Source organism: Danio rerio, chromosome 21 (genome assembly GCF_049306965.1).
Source record: "Danio rerio strain Tuebingen ecotype United States chromosome 21, GRCz12tu, whole genome shotgun sequence".
NCBI lineage: Eukaryota > Metazoa > Chordata > Actinopteri > Cypriniformes > Danionidae > Danio > Danio rerio.
The window spans coordinates 5,003,530-5,022,500 of NC_133196.1; the positions used below are offsets into that span (position 1 = coordinate 5,003,530).

At 38.0% G+C, this 18,971-nt stretch overlaps 1 protein-coding gene across 29 annotated transcripts in view; it reads left to right on the plus strand.

Moving 5' to 3' along the window:
• rapgef1b (Rap guanine nucleotide exchange factor (GEF) 1b) overlaps positions 1 to 18,971 on the plus strand; it is a 104,443-nt gene that overhangs the window by 11,650 nt on the left and 73,822 nt on the right. For 11 of the 29 annotated variants that reach the window (XR_012396498.1, XM_021468780.3, XM_021468783.3 and 8 more), the window contains exon 1: positions 133 to 772. The exons of the other annotated variants lie outside the window; for them this stretch is intronic. Coding sequence is in view for 10 of the 11 variants with exons in the window: in XM_021468780.3 (XP_021324455.1) it covers positions 697 to 772 (76 nt within the window). In the remaining variant the exon portion in view is untranslated. Of the gene's footprint in view, positions 1 to 132; positions 773 to 18,971 lie in introns of those variants that run through there. 29 annotated transcript variants of the gene reach the window in all.

An 18,971-nucleotide genomic window follows, 5' to 3' on the forward strand; every position in this document is an offset into this window, starting at 1 on the left:
CCCAAAACTGTAATTTGGGGTTTTAGAGAAATGAGCGCAGCAGATTACTAGAATGAAAAACATGCTCTTACTATCCTGAGCTTCAGTAATTAGATGGTGCTGTGTGTGTGTGTGTTTGAGAGAAGCAGCTCTGTGTGTGTGTGGACATGCAGGAGTGGATAGATGTAAGATTGAGCACTTCCAGTAATATTTCTGAGCTGTGTTATCTGATTTGTCTTTTTTTTTCTCTTCAGAACTTCATAACGGAGGTTTAAAATGTATTGAGCGCTCATTTGCTTTGCGTGTGCGCAGTTTTCCATGCCGTAGGCTTTTATCGATCCTTCCTCACGTGTCAGTTGCAGTTTTTCATCTGTGGATTTAAATTTGAATCATCGTTCCGGAGTTCCATTTGGAATCTGGATGTTCTATCATTCCGACATCACACACACGGAACGTTCTCTGGAAGTTGTATTTGGGTTTATTTTTAGTTGTCACTCTTGCTTTGATGTCTGAGTCAGGCTGGGTCATGGGATTGACTGAGACTGACTAACTGTGAACCCAGAGCAATGCTTATTTCTGACTCCTCTATTGAGCTGGATGGAGCTTTGACTTTTTTGTGTGTGTTTTGATTGAAGAAAATGTTAAATGTAATCTCTAAAGATCCGAGACGGTCTCAAACTAGTTTTTAAATCGCTGAAGGAGAAGTTTAAAGGCTCCATGGGGAACAGCAGTCGGAGAACTCAGCCTCTTCTGGAGGACACGGACTACTTTAATCCTGGAGAAGCAGATACAGGTGAGAGCGGGTTGCTGGGCGGGTTTATGCGGAAGTGTTTGGACTTTGTGTTTTCGGGGTGTGATGTAACGAGTTATATATAACGTTATAAACGCGGGATGGACTTTGTGTTTGGTTGGTTTGTGTTCGCTTGTGGATCTTTTGAGCTTTCCTTTCATTCTGGACATAAAGTGTGCAAGTTGTGTTGTTTTTGTGCGTTGCTAATTAGTGGTGTATTTTGGTTTTAATGACTCTTGTGAAGCTGAATTGGGGTGTTATGTTAGCATTGTTGAGGCATTGCAATTGGTTTTCAATACACTCAAAATGATTTGTGATGTTTGCTCAAGCTGCTCATTTAAAATGAATCAACAAAATACTTAATTGTTTTGTGTTCAATCCACTTACATTTTTAAGAACAATTAAGTTAACTTGATCTATTTGTGTTGAGACAACATGAAGGAGTTGTGTGGATGCCAGCATTTCACAAAAAATCACAAAAGTGCGCCTGTTTTCTCAATTGTTTTAGAACTTAGATTTAGAAACTTGTTTTAGATTCAGTCGCCTATGCGAGAAATGACTTGGGATAATAAAATTCGGTCAAACTACTTGCTCTACAAACAAATGTTTGCATTACTATACAAACCAAGTAGAATAATATAATAAGAAAAAATCAGTTTGCAACATCAAACAGCAAAACGAGCAGTTTTTAACGTCAAAAAATGAATGGAAGTGAATGAGACTGGAAGTCTCGAGCCAAACAGGTTTAAATGGCTGCGCCCGCTCGTCGGCAAATAATAAGGTAAATAGATTTGGATGTTTAGGTATTTTTGGATGATGCTTCTTCATATATTGTTGCACAGAGTGATTCTGCTGTATTTTTGTTAGTGTTACATGTTAAAAGAAAAGTGCTAGCTGGTTCTCCAGCAAAAAGTGTATTTCTGGGAATACAGAAGCTCTGATGTGAAATTCCAGGGACATTCCTCGCTGTTCCAGCTGTGTGGCTTTTGTCTAAGTGCTCATTTCAAACAGTCAAACTCTGGGTGGATCCAACCCAAAGATCAGCGTCCAGAAACAGAGATGCAGCAGATCAATCAGATGCTCGTTCAAACTGATCCCATTCGCCTGTTGTAGAGCAGATTGTGTGAGTTTTTGAAAGATGTATTATCAGGGCTACACGATATATTGCAAAATCATCAGTGTCACGATAATAGTAGAGCTGCAAGATTATGGCTAAAATTAGAATCGCGTTTTTTTTTTTTTTTTTTTTTGCTTAAAATAAAGATCACGATTCTCTCACGATTCTGTAGATGTAAAATAAAGCTTATTATGAGATTATGGTAACATATGGTAAAACAACAATATTAATATTATGTGTAGGTCTACTGGTTTCTATCAATAATTATATTCTACTTATAATAATTCTGATGTTGAATTATGTTTAAGATATAGGCCTATATTGCAATCTGTTATTAGACTATTTTATTCACTGGTAAAATCAACATTATATATGCTAGAATAGTTAAACTGACACTGTAAACATTTATTTTCATGCACAGCTGTGTGTTCGCTATGAAAGAAAAAGCATATCAAATGCTGGTCGCAGTCATAACTCTAAAATGCGATGTGAATATTTAAATGATGTGCTCTCTTTCGGTTTCATTTTCACTGCTAAGTGCTGTTTATACTTCACGCGCGGCTCTCAAACGATCACTCTGTGCCACAAACTGAATGTTATTTACAACTTTATTATCTGTTACTCGCAGCATATGCATGTTCTGTTCACTAAAGTTGACGCGTGCGCACAGTCAGCAGCTCACGTCACGTGTGATTTCCCGGCCACTAATACATTATTATATGAAAAAAATACATTTTTAGGTAAATTATACCTTATAAATACAGTATGTGACTCTTTTAACATCATTTAGAGGTGTCCATACCGCTGAGCAACGTGTGTGAAACAATGAAAGACTCTTGCAGCTGCATTTGCTTCTCTCCTAAACTTGAAAATATGATTGGCAGAATTGTAGAAATCCTGGATCAAGATCGTCTAGGGCAGGGGTCACCAATCTCGGTCCTGGAGGGCCGGTGTCCCTGCAGGGTTTAGCTCCAACTTGCCTCAACACACCTGCCTGTATGTTTCAAGTATACCTTGTAAGACCTTGATTAGCTTGTTCAGGTGTGTTTGATTAGGGTTGGAGCTAAAATCTGCTGGACACCGGCCCTCCAGGAGCAAGTTTGGTGACCACTGGTCTAGGGGGTCGAATTGAGATTGCAATCTTTTTTCGATTAATTGTGCAGCTCTAGATAATAGTGTAGGTAATAGGCATGGGCTGGTATAAGATTCTGACGGTATGATAACCTTGGATAAAAATATCACAGTTTTACGATATTGTGATTACTTCTCTAAAATATTTTCTTTTGTCTGGACATAAAACATAAACTTTTTTACCTTTACTTTAAGCACTGGTTTTGACTTAAATCATAGACTACCTTCCGATGAATGAATTAAAAGCAAAATGCTCAATGACTGGCACAGACTATTGCAAAAAATACTACAAATAGAGCCTGGGCGGAGCCACGGTATGAAACGTTTGAAAACATCAATATCAATATCAAATGCTTGAACATCAAATCACCCTCTGACCTTCTCATTTCACCCTCTGTTAACTGCACTGCATCAAATTCTTGCTAAGAAACAGAAGGTCTTAAATTTTAAAACACAATAATTCACTGTCTATTGAAAAATAGTGCGACGTAGGAAATTGTAAAAAATAATTTAATACAAGCAACTACTTCAATATGTTTGACTTCAAAATTAACAATCTTTCAAAACAGTAACTTAGAAGTAAAACGTCAATCTACTTTCGACGCTTCGACAGTCTGCTTTGAGTAGCAAGCTGTCAATCAAAACAGTTAATCGTAACGACACACCCCATTTTTATAGCATCAAATTACTTGCTAAAATCAAACTGATCACTAAAATGACCACCTAACCTATACCAGCATGATAACTGCTGCCTTAAATGACCTAAACAATGTTTTGAAAAATTGTAATGGAGGTGCAATACATTTTTTTATTTGTACTCCAGTCCCATTCGTTTACACTGAGAAGGCAGAGGTGTATGACCTGCATCCAACCACCAGGTGGCGATCAAAAAGCAAAAAAACATCACTTTTTAAAACGAATGATTGCACACCTGAATCACCACATCGAAATCATTCCTAAATTATTGTAATATTAAATGCTTATTCTCAGTGGCGTAGCGCAAAATGCGGAGGCCCCCCTGCAGGGATCGCTGACGGGGCCCCCTGATGAAGAGGGGGGGGGAGATACGTCATACGCCAATTTGCATATCACTGACGTCATCACGTTTTACCGTTTCTGTTTGTTTTACAGCCTATGGTTAATAAAGGGGTATTTATAATTGCACTACACTTTATACAAGCATGTTTATTTAACTAAACTTATTGCTGTTTGAATACAGCATGTCATTATAGATGTGTAGTGAATGTGCAGTAATCTCTCATATGTAATCTCAGACAAATTCAGAAACTGTCACTAATATCTGTGATTGTGAACAAGAAAAGAATAAACGGTCCAATTGAATTGTTAAAATAAAGTAGAAGTAGATCGGTTTGACTGTACAAGGGAAATACCTTCACACTGCCTGTGCTAAATCATTTGTCGTCGGTACGCAGAGGGGTGATCTGCTCTCGGGCTGCAGGTGGGAGAGGCTGCTGTAGAGGACTGACTGGGCCGCCTGTCAGTGCTGTGAGGCGGGGGAGGGGCCGGCGGCATCACACGCAGCTCGTTGAGAAGAGTAGGGACGGTACAGTATGGACAAATGACAGTCTAAAAAAATCTCCAATAACACACAAAAAAGTCGCTAGATTTGTCGTTAGGGGGGTCTGAAAAGTCGCTAAATCTAGTGACAAAGTCGCTAAGTTGGCAACATTGGCGGCAAGCAATCAGAATGATGTAGTCCACCGCTTGAGAGGTGTTCAGAGAACACAGACCTGTGAACTTTGGTTCCGACCACAGTTGTTCCCAAGAGTTTGATTATTGCGGTTGCCGGTTGATTTTCAATTATTGAAAATCACGACGACGCGGTGCCCCCTAATCACGCGGGGCCCCCCCGCGGTGCGTGCCCTGCGGGCCCATCCGCTACGCCACTGCTTACTCTGAGAAATGTACTTTTTTTTTTTTCAACAACGAAATTCCACACATAAATCCTCATTTTTCACTCAGAAATGTTTTGTGCATCAGAAACATTGTATTGAACTTTTTCTGCTTTATCTAAGAAACATGCTTTTGAATATTTGGTCTTTGCTGTGCCAGCATCGATTCAAGGCCTGCGAGTCCAAAATAGGACATTGAGAACTGCTGATGGCAGACACTCAGATCATATAAAAGCGTCTGCATTCGGGATCCGTGTAATTCAAGCCAAACATCTGGCTTCATATTGTGCTATCAAAGCATTCTGATTTACAGGATATTAAAGATCATTTTACCCTCTGCCAATTTTAAGATATTTCATGCTGTCAAAAAAAAAATCAGTGTTGAGATGAAAAGTATATGGTGAAGAAGCAGTTTCCACTCCTAAATTGCTTGGAAATTACCCTCCCCATGAAATAAGCAAGCTCTGCTCTGATTGGTCAGCTGGAAAACTCTGTTTTGATTGGCCTTTCTGTATCTACTTTGTCTCTGAAATTAAACGTTAATTGCAGGATGTTCATATATGCCACAAACACATTGTTACTCAGTGTTGATGCAGATCAATACAACAGACTAGAGGTTCAACCTAAATCGATTAAGAGCTGACACTTTTGAGAGACAATATCTTTATCTACCATTCACTGTTTCTTATTAAATTTGCAGACTGGTTATGTTGAACCTATATACCTGTATATACCTAGTAAGAGCTTGATTAGCTTGTTCAGGTGTGTTTGATTAGGGTTGGAGGTAAAATCTGCAGGACACCGGCCCTCCAGGAACAAGTTTGGTGACCCCTGTACTATATTATAATAGTGAATGCAACATGCGTATCGCAGACGTGTGATAAGTTTGATTTAATTTATACACAGGGTTTTTTATTTAAATTGTCCAAATCTAAATCGCCTACTACTCAACAGGTACTGCGTTTGATTTTACATGTACTAGTCTGCCATTAGAAAAATGTGTTCTATACAATGTGAATATCAATGGTATGCAGGGATTTCGCACCTACTACATCCACCATCACGTGACCTACCCACGTCAGCTGATTCGCTTTACTTCTATTTAGGGCTGTGCGATTTAAGGAAAATATCTAATTGCGATTATTATTATTTATTTATTTGTTTATTTATTTATTTTTGGTCAGATATTGTGATTTTGATTTTAATTTTATAGTAATGTAATGTGTATTTATATAGTGCATTTATTGTGTATGGCCATACACCCAAAGCGCTTCACAATCATGAGGGGGGTCTCTCCACATCACCACCAGTGTGCAGCATCCACTTGGATGATTCGACGGCTGCCACAGGACAACGGCGTCAGTGCGCTCACCACACACCAGCTATTGGTGGAGAGGAGAGACAGTGATAGAGCCAATTTGGTGGAAGGGGATGATTGGGAGGCCATGATCATAAGGGCCGATAGAGGGACTTTGGCCAGGACACCGGGGTTACACCCCTGCTCTTTCACGAGAAGTGCCATGGGATTTTTAATGACCACAGATAGTCAGGACCTCGTTTTAACGTCTCATCCGAAAGACGGCGCCCACTGACAGTGTAGTGTCCCCTTCACTTTTACTGGGGCATTAGGGCTCATACAGACCACAGGATGAGCACCCCCTGCTGGCCTCACTAACAACACTTCCAACAGCAACCTAGTATTCCCTAGTGGTCTCCCATCCAGGTACTGACCAGGCTCAGCCCTGCTTAGCTTCAGTGAGTAACCAGTCTTGGGCTGCAGGGTGACATGGCTGTGGTTTATAGTCAACATTCAGCTTAATAATCTATCGTAGCTTCTTCATGCAGTCAGTGTTTAAAAAGAAACTGAAAAGATATTCCGTTACTCCAACATTTACTAGTTTGAGTGTCATTGGCATTACTATCAGTTGACTTTTTTGCAAGACACTCCTCATATAGTGGCTCTGCGTTGCTTTTTAGGTGCTGGTTGTTGTGTTTCCTCGTGCTTTGGCAACAATTCTGTAACCGCTCTGAAATTACCTGTTTTTGTTCGGTGTCTGTGACTTTGGGAACAAAATATTCCCAAATAACCGATATGCCGTTTTTTTTTTTTTTTGTATTAATTAGTCTATTAATGCTTCTGAGGAGGCAGACGTCATCATTTCACTCGTTTTCGCTTTTCTGTTTGTTTGTTTTTTTATTGTGGGTGTTTCTCATAGGCGACGCAGTGGCGCAGTAGGTAGTGCTATCGCCTCACAGCAAGAAGGTTGCTGGTTCGAGCCTCGGCTGAGTCATTTGGTGTTTCTGTGTGGAGTTTGCATGTTCTCCCTGCGCTCGTGTGGGTTTCCTTCGGGTGCCCTGGTTTCCCCCACAGTCCAAAGACATGCGGTACAGGTGAATTGTGTAGGCTAAATTGTCCGTAGTGTATGAGTGGATGTTTCCCAGAGATGGGTTGCAGCTGGAAGGGCATCCGCTGCGTAAAAACATATGCTGGGTAAGTTGGCGGTTCATTTCGCTGTGGCGACCCTGGATTAATAAAGGGACCATGCCGAAAAGAAAATGAATGAATGAATGAATGTTTTACATACTCCAGTTGCACAATTCTGATTGGGCAGAACGAATGTGTCCTCACGCAGTTGGCTAGTAAGAGTGTCACACACAGACGACTAAGACACAGACGCCGGTCACGCATTTTCTGTTGGTGGGCGAAATTAAATAATACATATACATTTCATAACGCAGCCATATACATATTAGCTAATCGCAACAATTTAAATCGCGATTGCGATTCGCTTTCGGTTAATCTCACAGCCCTACTCCTATTCATGAATTCGTTTGCAGTGCATCATGGGATAGAATAGCATCCATCTGATGCACACTTCAGAATCTCCCTAGAAGCAGTCGTTATCGCATACTGTTTATTTAATTCTATAAATTTGAACATACTACTCGGCTCACATACTGTTTTTAGCATACACTCTAAAAATATTGTTTAGACAACAACAACAACAAAAAATAACGCAACAGTTTGCATTAAAATGTTCAAGTTACGACAACATCAAACAAAATGAGGTTTAGACAACAAACTTTATTATGTCAGCCAAATCTTTTCCTCCTCAATCAGAGGCATTTTCACATAGCAAAAAACTCAGATTTTTAAGTCGAGTACTCAAAATAGGTTTTTCAAATTAAAATTGAATACAAATACAGTGTTTTGTACTTAATTACATGCATGTTTTCAAATTGAGAACCTCAAATTAAGTGGCTACAATTGTTGAATTTTTTGTTTGTTTTCGAATTTACCATTCATGCTTGTAAGAAATACATTTAACAACAACATTTTCTGTTTTCCGGTAATTTTTTATTTGTATTAAACCACAGGTGTTCTTTTTTTTTTTTTTTTTTTTTTTTTTTTTTTTTTTTTTTACAAAACAAAAACATGTTCTGTCCCATATTATAAATATAAAAAATAACAAAAAACATCAGTGTGTGGATTTAAAAATACAAAACAAGTCCATTAGTGTGTAAAAATTGAGTTGTTAACCCAATTTCATTGGGTTGCCACAAGTTAAATATTGTTTTAAAGTAACTGACAGATATATTTACCTTTAAATTAGCCACATTTTTAAATTGATCTAATTATCAATGTTTACCTGTTTTGAAAACTTAAAGTTATTCTGGCTACTTAAAAGTTTTTAAGTTACAATAGTGTATTAAACTATGTAGTGGTAACAGACCTCTTGAGCTATTTTTTAGATTGTACTATAGATTGTATGGAAGATTTCGACACAGCTTGAATGTTTTAAAGACTAAATGTTTGCACCTCGAAACTAAAAATATATTTTACCTTTTTATTTGGATATTTCTTTACATTTTTTAAGGGAAGCATATCATAAGAAATATTATCACATTGACAGCCATGTCACATATTTTTCCATTACTATGCTGCCCTACTTCTGTTTAATAAAGTTTATTGATAGAACAGAAAATAATTATTTTGATTATTTTGTGATATCTATTGCAACCCCCTCCCCCCCTTTTAAACATTTATTTTAATGATTGTATTCAGTATTAATTTGAATTCTGAAAATGATGTACAGCTGAAATCTGAATAATTTGCCCCCCCTTGTATAATTTGTCCCTCAATTTCTGTTTGATGTAATGATTTTTTTCAACACATTTCTAATTATGATAGTTTTAATAACTCATTTCTAAAATCTGGTTTATTTTATCTTTGTCATGATGACAGTAAATAATATTTGGCTAAATATTATACAAGACACTAGTATTCTGCTTAAAGTGACATTTAAAGGCTTAGCAACATTAGGCTAGTTATGCCTAGTTCAGACTGCATGATTTTAGCTCCGATTTTGGCTCGCCGACAGGTTTTGAGAAATCGCCGACAAATGCCTGAAATCACAGGCAAATCGCTGCTCGTGCACGTGAGTGACAATCACACAGCATGAACGATCAAAGACGCGATCTGAGAGAATCGCCGATGAGTCGCCGATGCCTGTGAGATATTTGGCGTGCTGAATATCTGGAGCTGTCGGCGATTCAAGTCATGCCGTGTGAATTGAGTTTTGACTGAAAATAACATCAGCAATCGCCTACAGCCAATGAGAGAGCAGCTTTCACTTGTGTGTGCGTGTGTGTATACCTGCTGCAGGCCAGCGGGAGGCTGGGGGAGAAGTTAAAAGCGCTCTTTTTCGGTTTATTTGGACCCACGAAATTGAGGGAAAACTAGTGGAGGTTTGACAGGACTCAGGAGCAACCGTGTCTGTTTGATGTTTCATACAGAAAGAAATTAGTTTATTATCAACTTAAGTTGAGGAGAAATGGCTAATTCCCTTTAAACCCAGGTGAGCAAACATGTACATGTTCTACCCCATTAAAGGCTTCTTTCTCATTATGTAGTTAATATCAAAAGATATACTACGTGTTTTTAACTGTGAGACGTAGTTTGGACGAAGTTGTCGGCGATTCTCCCTATAGTAAAGTCATGCAACGTGAATGTCCATGTCGCCGAACCATCTTGCAGTGTAAACAAAGCAGCGACAAAACGCTAGCCCAGATAGTCAAACAGTGTGAAAACATCTGTGACACGACTACTTTGAAAATCATGCAGTCTGAACTCGGCATTAGGGTAATTAGGCAAGTGATTGTATAACAGTGGTTTGTTCTGTAGACTATCAAAAACAAATATTGCGGGAGCAAATAATATTGACCTTAAAATGGTGTTTAAAAATGTAAAACTGCTTTTATTCTAGCCGAAATAAAACAAATAAAACTTTCTCCAGAGGAAAAAATATTATCAGACTTACTATAAAAATTCCCTTGCTCTGTTAAAGATTATTTGGAAAATAAAATAAAAATAGTTATAATTCAACAGTATGCATGCTGTTTGGTTTGCTTCAGTGCACAGGAAACTCTATTGAGGTTTTAAGGTTTCTTCAATGTTTTGAAGGAAAATGAATGCTAAAAACACTTCCGTAAACTCCACGAATTATCACTCAAGGCAAGACAGAGAGCGTTTGGTGCCTCTCTCTGTGTGTATATGTGTGTGTGAGACTGATAGCGAGTGAAGGATAACTAGTGTTTTGCATTCGGAAATGATAATCCCCGTCCGTTTCTCCCATTGCTGCACTGTCATTGGTTCTCAGGCGGCGTAATGCTCTGTTTAGCAAACTGAACCGATTAAAAGCCCATCAGTCCTGACGTATAGTCTGTCTGCTGACAGTGCGCTGTTTACCTGACACTTTGACTGTCTGCTACTCGCAAACACCTCCTGACTGGGGAATTCATTCGGTGGAAGCACCTTAATCATCCAGTTCTCATCGGGTTTATTTAATGTTTCCAAAACATCTTGACAAACAGAATATACTATGATGTATGGAAATGTCACTATTGTGCTGTTGCGTTATGGGAAAAGATTAACAGAATCATATGTTTTGGTCTCTAAAGATGTTGCACTTTCATTTTCTGGTAACGTTTCTAGTTAAGGGTGTCACGATTCTCCAAATTCTCGATTCGATTACATTTTCGATTCTGAAGGCACGATTCGATTTTCGATTATGAATAATTAATTAATTAATGACCAATTAATTATTTGTAGCCTACCATTTAAACTAGCTGACCTGCATGGTCTTTGTTTTACCCATAAACAAATCATACAGTAAATGAATAAAGGAAGATACACACATAATTACCACCTGTCAATCACTTTTTCTGCGAGACTCGTGAATAGGCAGTGATCTGTGTCGTTATAATGGCGTCGGTAAAAAAGACGCACAACCAACAGGAACCAGCCAACAGTATCTGAGGTGTTCGCTAAAATGACTAAGTACAAGTGAGTGAAAGATTGAAGCAGTCCTCTGACTGCCTGGACCTGCTGTCTCGAGCGCATGGCTGTGTGTGCGTCTGTGTCTGTGTGGTCACGTGATGTGCATTTTCAGAGGTAGAGAGGAAGGAGGGCTGCTCAGAAATGCTACACGCCACTGTGGATGTCAAATCGTTGTCGTTCTAAAATGCCATTTAAAAACAAAGACAGTGTAAACAGGGCCTGAGTGTGTACTTTTAGCGAGCGGATTTGCAACGGGGGCGGGCGGAGGATCGCGATGCCGGTGTTGTCTATCGAACGAACCGTACGTAATACGTACATAGCAGAGCTTGCAAAACTGTGTTTTTTGTCGACAACACGAACGTTGTCAACATAACTCACTGGAAATCCAAAATGCTTACACACCGGCGACTTCATTGAAAGAGGAGAGGGTTTAAGCTCTGTCGACGGGTCTCCTGCGTCTGCAGTTTAACAAGCACTTCAACAAGCCTGTTTTTTTCCCGCTTGGCAAGCCAAGCAGACGTGACATGGGGGCGTGGCAGCATCGACGATTCTATTTTTTGATTCGATAATCGAAATTGAGCATAAATTAAAAATCGAAATCGTGACACCCCTATTTCTAGTGGGTGACTCGGAGTTCTGGGTAGTGGGTAGCGCTGTCGCCTCACGGCTAGAAGGTTGCTAGTTCGAGCCCCAGCTGGGTCAGTTGGCATTTCTATGTGAAGTTTGCATGTTCTCCCCATGTTAGCGTGGGTTTCCTCTAGGTGCTCTGGTTTCCCCTACAGTCCAAACACATGCGCTGTACAGTAGGTGAATTGGGTAAGCTAAATTGGCCGTAGTGTATGTCCTCGTACTCCATATTAGGTTGAGCGTTGGGATCAAGAATCACCTCATAAAAATACTAGATGATACGAAGCGCCAATATGGTGCGGTTAAAATATCAACTTCAATATAAATGGCCTTTGGGGGGGGCAAAGTAAGTATTGCTTTTAGTTGTTAAAGGGGCAGTTCACTCAAAAATGACCATCTATTCACTATTTACTCACTCTTAAGTGGTTTCAAATCTGTACGAGTTTACTTTTTCTGTTAAATACAAAGGAAGACGACTTGAAGAAAGCTAAAAACCTGTATATGTGTGTGTTCAATATATTACATATCTTAAGAATGCACTACTTTTAGAAAAATAACCATTTTTTGTAAATTAATGTTAAGATTTTTATGAAACCTACCGGCTAGGGGTGTCAAAATTAATCGTTTCTTTAGTGCACCGCGATGCAGACGCGGACAATTCGGTATCGGTTCAATAATAATCATAACCGGTTATTACTGACATCATTTACCTTATATGCGCTCTGTCGCGAGGGAGGCGATCGAGAGTATTTACAGCGCTCTAACTACTTAAAACTTATAAACTGTGCACAATTTCACTGTGTGTGTTTGCTGGATCAGTCTTTCACTGACATATACAACAAAAGAGATCACTGAGATCGAGAGAATGAAAGTACTCCATTTCTCTCTCTCTCTCTCTCGCGCTCTCGCTCTCTCGCTCTCTCTCTCTCTCTCTCTCTCTCTTTCTCTCTCACACACACACATACACGCACATACACACACACACACACACACAGTTGCCCATTTGACCTGCTGGCGTGGCTTTTCTTCCCCTCTCGGCTGTTTTACAGCGTTACTTCTGGATAAAGAAACGAGAGCGTGTCTGCTGAGTTTTCTCCACCGTGTCTATCATACATCAGCTGTGAGATCGCCGCTGCCGCCAGTGTCACTCATCTGTGAAGAGCGCAGCGCGCAAGAGCCAATCGCAACCGTTTTTGTTGAGGGTGTGACCAATCAAAGAGGTGTAAGAGAACTAGACAAGGATCAGAAATTGAGCTGGATATTTATATTTGTTTATATTATTTGCTAAATGCTCGTTTTGTTTAAAGTTACAGTTTATATATCTGACTGTTTGTATTAAACGACAAAATTGTATTACAAATAATATATAAATATAAATATATTCATACATTTTAATACAAGAAATTCTGCTGTGAAGAAAATATAAAACGGTGTATGAAAAGCACCGTCAATGCACCGTGATGCACCGAAATATCGAATTAAACCGAATCGATGACATGTTAATCGTAACCGAACCGTGAGACTAGTGTAGGTTCACAGCTCTACTACCTGCATTTATGTGGGTATAAAACATGAACAAAGGAAGAAAGAACAAAATGCTTTTTTAGTTTGAAAGGAGAGAGTTGGATCTTTATTTATATATATAAAATAGTTATAATCCTAGCCGAAAATATTCTGAGGAATTTTAAATTTAAGTGGATATCATCAAAAATGCTGACAACTTTAAAAATAAAAAAAACACTGGCATGGATTACTATTATTACCAATTTAGAGATCTGTTTTTATTATTATGTTGTATCTGCTAACATGAATGAACAGTTAAGCAAGCATAATAAATACTGCAGAATGAGAAGATCTTGCTTATTGGTTGTTAATGGATGAATGCATGAATTAAACTTGATAAATGTGAAACCAGAAACTATGCATAAGATAAAAAACAGAATATCAGATTTTCATGATAAACTTGATTTTTACATAAATACATGGGGTTTTCAAACATCGAAGCAATGGGCCCTATGATACACCCAGGGCAAGACTTGTTTGGCGCGATTTGTTGCTATTTTCTGACCAGCGCAGGTGTAATTTTCACATTTTGCACTATGTTGTTTAAATAGCAAATCCATTTGCACAACTTTGTGGACTCATGGGTGTGCTGGTCTGAAATAGAGGTGTGTTAAAGCGCTGCTATTTAGCGTTGTTATTTTGAGAAACTAAAATAGACCGCGTCATTGACCAACTAAAAGCTGCTCTAAAGTCCAACGCAGAGTGCATTAGTTATGCTCCAAACACTTACACATTGCCTAATACAGACAGGGTGTAGAATAGGGATGGGAAGATTAACCGATATGTATCGATACGCGGTCATGCGCGTGCACGATGCGAGTGCATCGGTAGAGCAGCAGAGGATGAATGAAATTTTGGAAGCAAATCGAGATGCATCGGTTTTTGCGAGATGCATCGATTTTTCCGAGATACAGCTTATATTTTTAATATAGAATGTATTTTTTTATTTATTAACAAGTGTTGTCAACCTGTTTTTGGCGCATAATTTAATCGACCTACATAAAGTAAGCCTTAGCAACGGATTTGCGGATGTGCACACACTACAACTCAGTGTATCAGGTGTGCGGATGAAGCTAGTGGAGCGCCCTCAGAAAGCGCGAGAAGCAAAACAAACATTTTATTCCCCACTGAGTTTTAAATCTAAAGTATGGCAACATTATGGATTTAAGGATGGACGACATGACAGGACAGATGCAATTTGCAAAATGTGCCGCGCATCTGTAAAATACGCGGGCAGTACGACTAATCTGATATCTCACTTGAAGCAGCGCCACGGTGTTGTTGTGAAAGCATCTTCCAGTGTTTCTGCATCCCCGGCTTTCGCACTGCTTCAACCAGCTCCAAAAGTGGTGAGAAAAGCATTGCAAGTATTTTTTCCATGCGCAACAGTTCTGCTCGCTCTACGCCAATAACGAATGCTATTGCATTGTTCATCTGCAAAGATATTTAGCCTAGTGTCACGGAGAACGAAGGTTTTAAACACCTCCTCCTGTTAATTTTTATTTAATTATAATAATAATAATATTAATAATAATAATGATAAAAATAATTGGGTGTCACGGTGGCACAGTGGGTAGTTTGACCACCTCACAGCAAGAAGATTGCTGGTTTGTTATATTTTTATTAGCCTGTTGTTTACAGTGACAGTGATGTTTCAAAGCAGCATAACACTGCTAGTTCACAACCTTAAGTTTTGAATAATCAGTGGCAAAATATATCTTTGTAAAACTTGTTTTCATAGTTGAAAAGTTAAATCACAATTCTTGTTGTGCAATGCTAAATTTATTTATGTTGAAAGAGTGCAAATATATACATATTTTTTTAATATATATTGCACTTATACATTCTGTTTATCTTGAAAATACTTAAATAATATGTGCTATATGTTCTAAAATGGCCCTCTACTGTAAACTGACACTCTGGCTCTGAGAGAAAAGCCAGTTTGTAAAAAAAAGTCTTGGTTTTGCTTGGTTTATAAATAATCAAACTCATTCAATGGCACAGCATCCTCTTTCACATCATCACATAAACTTGGTCTAATTAGTTAGTGCTGAAATATCGCATTGTATCGTGATATGGGTGTGAATCGTATCGTGTTGCATCGCAATATGTCACAAATGTATCGCTAATATATCGGATCGTATTCTTTGTATCGAGATGCGTATCAGATCGGCATTATAGCTTAGATGCCCAACCCTAGTGTAGAACAATACACAAATATCTTTACATTTTATTAATTTATATTTACATTCATAAAAATTAAAGGATTGAAATGTTACAACATTTTTTAATTCCTACATGGATATAAAAACCACTGCCTCCATGCCTTCATCTCAGGGGGCTTTTTCAGTTTATTCATGGAAATTTGCATTTGTATATTGTTATTATAATTATTTGTACTTTTATTTATTATATGTATATTTATGTTTGCCTTTAACAAAACCACACTTTGTTATTGTTCGTGTATTTGTTTGCTGGAAATTAAAACTGAATTCAGAAATCGTTTTGAAAAAAATATTTGCACTTCACAAACGAAACTAAATATTAGCAGTGTCAAAATTAATTGTTTCTTTAGTGCACCGTGATGCAGACGTGGAAAATTCAGTATCGGTTCAGTAATAGTCATAACCAGTTATTATGTTCTGACGTCATTTATCTTATATGCGCTATGTCACAGTAGCTTACTATGGTGAGGGAAGCAAGCAAGAGAATTTACAAGGCTACAATTACCTAAAAACTCAGAAACCGTGCACAGTTTCACTACGTGTGTGTTTGCTGGACAGTCTTTCACTGACACTTACAGCAGAAGCTCTTATTTCACTGCAATTGAGAGAATAAAAGTAAACAATTTTTCTCCCTCACTGTGGCCCATTTAACCTGCTGGCGTGAATTTTTCTTCCCTCTCGGCTGTTACAGCGATACTTCTGGTTAGAGGTCTGTGGCGGAGTAAAGAGTAAACATAAAAAGAAAGTAAAGAGGCCGAATGGAGGAGGCTCATTCTTTATCCTCACGCTGCAGATTCTCTGTTTAACTTTTTTCTCGCTAGTGAAGCGTTCAGTTTTTCCACTTATAAAGTCCACCATGTAAATAGCAAATGTACCATGGTGCGACGCAACTGATGAAAGTGTTCAGCGGACTGCAGTTTGCCCACCTCTGGCTTATATTGTAACAATAGAGCCTAATGTGTGCTGTGACTTTAGATGATTTATTTTGTGCATTAGAATGTGTCATGTTTAATTTTTCTGAAGAATTTACATTTTTAAACTTGCACTCTCTCTCTCTGTTCATTTACTTGTCAAGTGTGTCTCTTCCCGAGGAGTTTATTTGGTGGTGTTGACTCTGTAGTGACTGTTGCTCTGAGGTTAATTTCAGCGGACACACGTCACTATGCTTATGTCACCATGGCAACAGTTGGTGTATTTGTCTTTGTATTGTAAGCTTGTGTTTATAAGTGTGTGGGTTGCATAAAAGCACAAGGCAGAAATAGATCAGGATCTGGTGTTTGATGGCATGTGAAACTGTAGATCAGAGGATAAGAGGATTTAATGAGATGTGTCTTTAATTATTAGTGAATTAATCTGTGTTTCCTGAACTGTTACTGTCATTTAATGTCATAATGTTACTAATTAAAAAAAGTAAAGACAGTGTACAGTGAGTATAGATTAATATTAAACCTTTATAAAAACATAATTAACCTTAAATCAAATTTATTTATAATAATAATAATACAATTGTAATAAAATTTACCTTAAGCTATCTAATAACAACTACAATTTTGGACATGAATTGTATTAAAGCATCTAGAAAAATCGTGTAATTAACGAAAATGTGTGTTTTTTGTTGTTGTTGTTTTTAAATCAGTCTTTTACTCTGTGTTTGTTAGTTGTGTTGTCCTGTTTTGTGTCTCTGTGTGAAGGCTGACAGTTCATTTCTACCAGCATCTTCCCATTTGTCCATCTTCCCTGTGCACTTGTGTGTGTGCGCGTCATGGGGGTATTCCAGAAAGCTGGGTTAACTTACCATCTGCTAAAACCTAAACTCTCGGTTGATTTACCCAAAACCTGCTTACCGCGAGTATGTTGGTTCCAAAACAGGTGACAAGAGTTAGTTAAATCAACCTCCTGAAGATAACCGCGGGTTAATGCGCGTGCACGGCACACACCTGAAGGCATTTTCAGTAGATCGCCGAATTCACGAGTCACCATAGAAAGTCACGGTGAGAAAAAAAGGGCAATGCACTTTACAGAGGCGAAGCTGGAGGTTTTAAACACAGAGATTACACATCTGCTTCAACGAAGGAAAGAAATATAGAATAAGAAATAGATAAGAAAATAAAAAATAAATAATAAGAAAATTTTTTAGTTCATTAAATTACACATGCCACCCTCCATTTTATTGTAATGATAAATTAAACTACTTTTAACATCCTTTTTGAGTATGTTGTGTAACCATTCATGCATTTATTTTTCTTGCCATTAATTTCTTAAGGCCAATATGTGTATTGACTAATAAGGCTTATAGAAATTGTAATCTTTCTGGAGCTAGAACTCTGTCCAAAGTCATTAAACACAGAAACATTATCATAAAAGGTAATATTTAATTACTGGAGCTCTTTATTTAACACTCTAGAATATTCTTTCTGACATGCAGCTAATAGAAAGAGGCCTGTCTAACTGCTGTGTCCTATAATAAAGGCTTTTCAGTGGTTGAGTTTTTGACTTAAACCACACACTCTGTCACTGTTGTAAGTGATTGTTGTCAGATAGCTTTAGGTTCTTTTTATTTTGCATGCAGACGAAGTTCCTTCTGCCTCAACTAACAAGCAGTGTAAGAATTTTCTGCACTTTTCCATATTTGAATATTACTCTTGGATCACAAAATCTTTTATCTTTATATTTAAGTTGTAAAGTAGCTGTATAAGGTCCATCTTCAAAGATAAAGTCACATGAGCATCACCTTAAGGTGAGAAATGTATATGAAAAATATGTAACACGTTGAAAGGTGTGTGTATAAAGCAGTGTACAAAATCATTCATTTTATTTCAGGAAATGAAGAAATCAACAGATCAAACTATTTGATTAAACATAGTTTTTTGACTAATTATATATTTTTAGCACTCTTCCATCTGTTTTGTCTGCTTGGGTCACTGAGATTTCCTCTGGGTCAGGCTGCAGGTACGTGTCATCGTATAAGGCACAAAAGGGTATCTTTTGTCCTCCAAGTAACAATGTAGTGCCCAGTAATGATTCTATTTTATAATACAAATATAATAAAAATAAACATTGTGTTAAGCAACATTTGCTTTATAGTTTTTTTTACTATATTTGTGTTATACACTTGAATCATTACTTCCTGAAAATCAGCCATTTAGCCTCAACATAGTGATGAGGTGGGGTGTGTGATGAGCTGGTAAGTGGAAGCAGTAATGAGTTTAATAGTTAAAACACCAAAAGATTAAGGATAGAAAATTAAGTTGTACCTGCACACTTATACTTTGGACAAATTTTATAT